The sequence below is a fragment of the Gekko japonicus genome, unplaced genomic scaffold (genome assembly GCF_001447785.1).
Source record: "Gekko japonicus isolate JY-2015 unplaced genomic scaffold, Gekko_japonicus_V1.1 scaffold4491, whole genome shotgun sequence".
Lineage (NCBI taxonomy): Eukaryota > Metazoa > Chordata > Lepidosauria > Squamata > Gekkonidae > Gekko > Gekko japonicus.
In genome coordinates this window covers 38,493-44,688 of record NW_015171026.1, presented here as the reverse complement: position 1 = coordinate 44,688, position 6,196 = coordinate 38,493, and the positions used below count along the sequence as shown (strand labels likewise).

The 6,196-nt window shown below is 53.6% G+C and overlaps 1 protein-coding gene across 1 annotated transcript in view; it reads left to right on the top strand.

Annotated features, from left to right (window-relative positions):
- The window catches only part of LOC107116998 (disintegrin and metalloproteinase domain-containing protein 9-like), a gene marked incomplete at its 5' end in the record, with an annotated part of 49,188 nt that overhangs the window by 39,007 nt on the left and 3,985 nt on the right, over positions 1-6,196 (top strand). Inside the window, 2 exons of the mRNA XM_015419031.1 lie at positions 2,729-2,819; positions 4,537-4,582. Coding sequence (XP_015274517.1) covers positions 2,729-2,819; positions 4,537-4,582 — 137 coding nt within the window. The remainder of the gene's footprint in view (positions 1-2,728; positions 2,820-4,536; positions 4,583-6,196) is intronic.

Below are 6,196 nucleotides of genomic sequence, written 5' to 3'. Positions count from 1 at the left end.
CCCCCCGGTAAGCTTGAGCTAATGGATACATCTCTCACGCGCGGGCAAAGCAAGCAGGCAGAGCTAAAAGCCATTAACTTTCCCGGCCGAGTAAAACTGCAGCTGGAGCATCTGCAAGGTCAAGCATAAGATAGCAAACAGTTGGTGAGCCAGGGAGAGCTGAGACCAAAAACGGGAGGGCACCCCCTCCACATTCCAGATCTATGACAGGGCCACCTGACGTCGACGTTGTAGGTCCGACAACGTCGAGTGGTCTCCTGCCGGGCTGTTAGCTGTCCAGTCGATGGTGATGTCGGTGTAAGGGCCAGGGTCACGATGTTAAGGCAGCCCCTACCTGAAAGCCTGGCGGAAGAGCTCCGTCTTACAGGCCCTGCGGAACTGCAAGAGGTCCCGCAGGGCCCTGATGTCGTCTGGGAGCTCATTCCACCAGTGAGGGGCCACCACGGGGAAGGCCCTGGCCCTTGTTGTGGCCAGCCTGGCCCCTTTAGGGCCTGGAAGAGTCAGGCGATTTTGGGATCCCGATCTTAGTGCTCTCTGGGGCACATGTGGGGAAAGGCGGTCCCTTAGGTATGGAGGTTCCCGACCACATAGGGAACCAGCACCTTGAACCGAATCCGCTATGCTATAGGCAGCCAGTGCAGTGCTTTTAGGGCAGGCTGGATATGTATAGCCCACTGAAGCCCCTCCTCTCCCTAAACCCCGCCCTCCACAGACTCCACTCCCAAAATCTCCAGGTATTCCCCTCCCAGAGATGGCAATCCTGATTTCTGGTCCAATCAGTTTTGGCCTTCCAAGGTCTACGGTTTGCCATTCACACAGACACACACCTACCCTTTACATTAGTTACCAAATGGGGAATGGCCAAGAAAGATCCTTTCCCTGGTGGGGATGAATTTCAAGCAGTGGCTGAAGGCCCAGGTTTCGTAGGTTGTGCTGGAAGAGAATGGCTTTCCTGGCCCTGGTGGGGAAGCATCGTGTCCAGATCACAGGGAGGTGGTCGTTCCGCTCTATTCTGCCATGGTCAGGCCTCACCTGGAGTTCTGTGTCCAGTTCTGGGCACCACGTTTTAGGAAGGACGTTGACAAGCTCGAGCATGTCCAGAAGAGGGCAACCAGGAGGGTGAGAGGGTTGGAATCCAAGTCTTAGGAGGAAAGGTTGAAAGAGTTGGGTATGTTTAGCCTGGGAAAGAGAAGGCTTAGAAGGGACATGATTGCAGTCTTCAAGTATCTGAAGGGCTGTCATGTAGAAGATGGAGCGGATCTATCCTCTCTTGCTTCGTACTGCAAGACTAGATCGAATGGGTGGAAATGACAAGGGAGTCGATACTGGCTAAATATCAGGAGAGACTTCCCAACTGTGAGAGTGGTTGAGCAGTGGAACAGTCCGCCTCGGGAGATGGTGGATGCTCCTTCGCTGGACGTTTTCAAGCGGAGGCTGGGCGACCATCTTCCGGGTATGTTCTAGCGCTATCTTTCGGCTACGCTCCTGCAGAGTGCGGTGGGGTTGGACTAGATGACCTGCAAGGTCCCTTCTAATTCTGACATTCTATGATTCTAAGAGGAAGTCACACAGCTATGTCCAGAGCCCTTTTTTGCAGAAGTATGTGATGTGTGAAGGGTAGACACTGATTCCCGCACACACATTGGGAAGCCCTCTGATGCAGGGCCACCCAGTGCACTGGGAAATGCCTGCTCGTCTCTTTCACACGGTTCCACACATGCTCGCTGCACAAAGTTCACAGTCCGGCATTTCCCTGGCTCAAAGGCTGCTTTAGTGCTGGGCGTTGGACTCATGGGAAGGGCTTCCTGGCTAGTAACTGCAGGCACTGGGTGGGAATACACACTTCCAGCAGTAGAAAAGAGCAAGAGTCCAGGAGCACCTCGAGAGCCAGTTTGGTGTAGTGGTTAGGAGCACAGACTCTAATCTGGGAGAACCGGGTTTGATTCCTCACTGTTCCACATGCAGCCAGCTGGGTGACCTGGAGTCAGTCACAAGTTCTCTCAGAGCTGTTCTCTCAGGAGCAGTCCTCGAGAGAGCTCTCTCAGCCCCACCTACCTCACAGGGTGTCTGTTGTGGGGAAGGGAAGGGAAAGGAGATTGTAAGCCACTCTGAGATGCCGAGTGAAGGGCGGGGTATAAATCCAGTCTCCTCCTCCTCCTCCTCTAGCAGAATTTGTGACAGGAGATGAGCGTTCATGAGTCACGGCTCACTTCTTCAGATACAGCTTCTTCTGAGGCAGTGAGCAGTGATTCACGGAAGATCATCCCCTGTCACAAATTCTGTTAGTCTCAAAGGTGCTCCTGGACTTTTGTTCTTTTTCTACTGCTAGTAAAGGTTTCCCTTGCTCGAAAGCCAGTCGAATCCGACTCTAGGGTTGCGGTTGCTCATCTCTGTTTCCAAGCCAAAGAACCGGCGCTGTCCGAAGACGTTTCCGTGGTCACGTGGCCGGCATGACTAGACACCAAGGCGCACAGGGAACGCTGTTATCTTCCCACTGGAGCAGTACCTATTGATCTACTTGCCATTCCTTGCTTTCAAACAACTAGGTCGGCAGGAGCCGGGGGCCAGAGACGGGAGCTCACTCCGTCACACGGCACTCGGGTCCCGAACTGCCGAAGTACCGACCTTCCGGCCTGCGATTCAGCGTCTTAACCACTTGACCCACTTACAGCCTTCAACATGGAAAGGCTCAGTTAAGGGACATGGCGTCCTTTCTCTGTTTTCTCAGCGCCTACCTATGCGATCGTCGGCTTTACGATCGGAGGAGTCTGCCTTTTGCTGACTGTTCTGCTGATTAAAAAATACATCGTGACTCCTTGGTAAGTCATCCTAAGGAGGGACAGGATCAAGGCGGGTAAAATTGTGCGCGGTGTGGAGAGGGTTGAGAGAAAGCGCTTTCTCTCCCTCCCCCAAAATACAAGACTTCGTGGGCATCCAATGGAGCTGATAGGGAGAGGATGGTCAAAGGGAATACTTCTTTACAAAGCGGGCGATTAAGATGTGACATTCGCTGCCGGAGGATGCAGTGATGGCCACAGGTATAGACAGCACTGAAAGGGGATTAGACAGATTCATGGAGGAGAGTCTATCAGTGGCTGCTAGCCACAGCGTTGAAAGGGAGCCTCCACATTTAGAGGCAGTTAACCTGTGAATCCCAGTGCCAGGAGGCAGCATCAGGGGAAGGTCTCAGCCTCTATGCCCTGTTGCTGGCCCTCCAGAGGAACTGGCTGGCCACTGTGTGAGACGGGAGGCTGGACTTGATGGACCCTCCCCGGTCTGACCCAGCAGGGCTCTTCTGAGGCTCTTATCAGGGGAAGGCCTCGGCCTCTCAGCCCTATTGCTGGCCCTCCAGAGGAACTGGCTGGCCACTGTGTGAGACAGCAGGCTGGACTAGATGGACCCTCACTAGTCTGACCCAGCAGGGCTCTTCTGAGGTTCTTATCAGGGGAAGGCCTCGGCCTCTCTGCCCTGTTGTTGGCCCTCCAGAGGAACTGGCTGGCCACCAGTGTTCCCTCTAAGCTGAGTTAGTGTGAGCTAGCTCACAGTTTTTTAATCTCTGGCTCACACATTTTTGTCTTTGCTCAGGAAGGAGGGCTCCAGAGCAAGCTAATTCATGCAGTTGCCAAATCCCTCGCTCACAACGTTAATGCCAGTGGCTCACAAAGGAGAATTTTCGCTCACAGGACTCCACAGCTTAGAGGGAACATTGCTGGCCACTGTGTGAGACGGGAGGCTGGACTAGAGGGACCCTCACTGGTCTGACCCAGCAGGGCTCTTCTGAGGTTCTTCTCAGGGGAAGGCCTCGGCCTCTCTGCCCTGTTGCTGGCCCTCCAGAGGGACTGGCTGGCCCCTGTATGAGACAGGATGCTGGACTAGATGGACCCTCACCGGTCTGACCCAGCAGGGCTCTTCTGAGTTTCTTATCAGGGGAAGGCCTCGGCCTCTCTGCCCTGTTGCTGGCCCTCCTTAGGAACTGGCTGGCCCCTGTGTGAGACGGGAGGCTGGACTAGATGGACCCTCACTGGTCTGACCCAGCAGGGCTCTTCTGAGGCTCTTATCAGGGGAAGGCCTCGGCCTCTTTGCCCTGTTGTTGGCCCTCCAGAGGAACTGGGTGGCTACTGTGTGAGACAGGATGCTGGACTAGAGGAACCCTCACTGGTCTGATCCCAGCAGGGCTCTTCTTAGGTTCTTATCCTCACACTGTAGGGTCTCTGTGTGAGAATACGGCTTATTTTCGAAACCCTTTAGCCCGGGTTGTCTTAGTCAGCCTTCTTCATGGTCAATTATGTGGGAAGGAAGAAACTTCCTTTGCAGCCCACTGCTGACCTTGTGGTAGGAAAACCTCCAGGTCCGCACAGACCTCATGCAGTTATCCCGGTCTGAGGCCATTGACCTGAATGGGTTCAGTTTGAGAAATTCTGCATAGTTAGTCCTCATGATTTACTGGATTGTGTAATTCCTGGACCTGTTTTCAATTATTTCCTGCAATCCAGAAGCTTGAATGCCCACTAACCTCTCTGTTTTTAATGTCACTAGGCTGGCCAGTAAAGAAATGGAAGAGGACACTGACCTAGATGATCTTGTAAGTACCCCAAAACATTTTGACTGCTTTGAGCATGTGCCTGGCCCAAGGTCACCCATCCGGCTTCCACGAGAGAGTGGGGATTCGAACCCAGATCCTAATCTGGCACTTTTAAGAATTATACTACACTGAACTGGGCCCAGAAGCAAATTGGGAGCCAGTGTAGATGGGCCCAGGAGTGGAGTGATACGGTCCCTGTGACCCACTCCAGTCAGCATTCTGCAGCAATCAGAGTTTCTGGACAGTCTTCAAGGGCAGCCCCATATAAAGTGCATTGCAGTAATCTAACTTAGATATAACCAGGGTGAGCACCACAGTGGCCAGATCTTTTTTTGCCCTGGAAAGGCTGCAATGGGCTAACCAGCGGAAGATGGTAAAGGGCAGTGCTGGCCACAGCTGGGTCCAGGAGCACCCACAAGCTATGAACCTTGAGGGGCACCATTCAGAACAGGAGGCACCTCAGTACCCAGGAGAGGAGCGTGGACTCTAATCTGGGAGAACTATTTGCTCGAGGACACTCCGGCTCTGACTAAGATAGCCACACAGGTGCTTTTTGGGCCTAAATTGGAAGATGTTCTAATTCAGCTACTGTGCATTTGGCACCAGACACATGACTCTCATCCTTAGAGGCCTCACAAACATCTTTGCCTTGCGTCTATAGATCTTGCTGCTTAACCTTCCTCATCTTGGTCCAGTATTCACTTATTGGTTATCTTATTGTAATATGGCTTACTAGCAATAAAGTCCATTGTGAAAGCAATACAACGAGATCTAGAAAGAGGCTCTGGGGCAGTGCTCTGGCTTTGGGCAAACAGTGTCAATTTGCTGTGGTGACCTCAGCAGGGTATAATGTTGTAATTGTGAGTGATCTGTAGCCCTCACCTGGAGAATGGCAGCAATTGTTACCCAGGACAAAATGGCTGGTTTGGAGGGTGTAGTCTATGGCATTCTACCTGTCTGAGGTCCCACCCCTCTGCAAACCCCACCCTCTCCAGGCTCCACCCCTCAAATCCCCAGGAATTTGTCAGCATGTAGTTGGCAACCCCATCTCCTTCCCAGCTAGCCACCAACCTACCATTATCTGCCCCTTTGACTTCAGCTGACTTCTGCCCTCCCTTCTGCAGAGCAGTTGTAATACTGAGTGCTCTCCAGCCCTCACCTGGAGATTGGCAACAATGGTTCCCTATGTGAGACTGACTGGTTTGGAGGGTGGAGTCTATGGCAGTGTACCTGTCTGAGGTCCCACCCCTCCTCAAACCTCACCCTCTTCAGGCTCCATCCCTCAAATCTCCAGGAATTTCCCATCTGGAGTTGGCAACCCTATCAGGACTGGCCCCAATGTGTTTTCTCCCAAAGGCCAAAGTAGGTGACAGGACCAAGCTTAGTTGCCTACCAACAGGCACTGAGGGGAATGTAGGGTTGCCAGCTCTAAGGAGGGAAATACCTGGAGGTTTGGGGGGTGGATTCTGTAGAGGGCCGGGCGACGGAGGCATCGGCCTTCTGTCGCCCGCCTTGCCCCCCCAATCTCGGCCCGGGCACCCGCGGCTCCCACCAGCGGCCGCCCGACTCCAGACTCCCCCGCGGCCACTCCAGCCAGGCGACGGAGGCATCGGC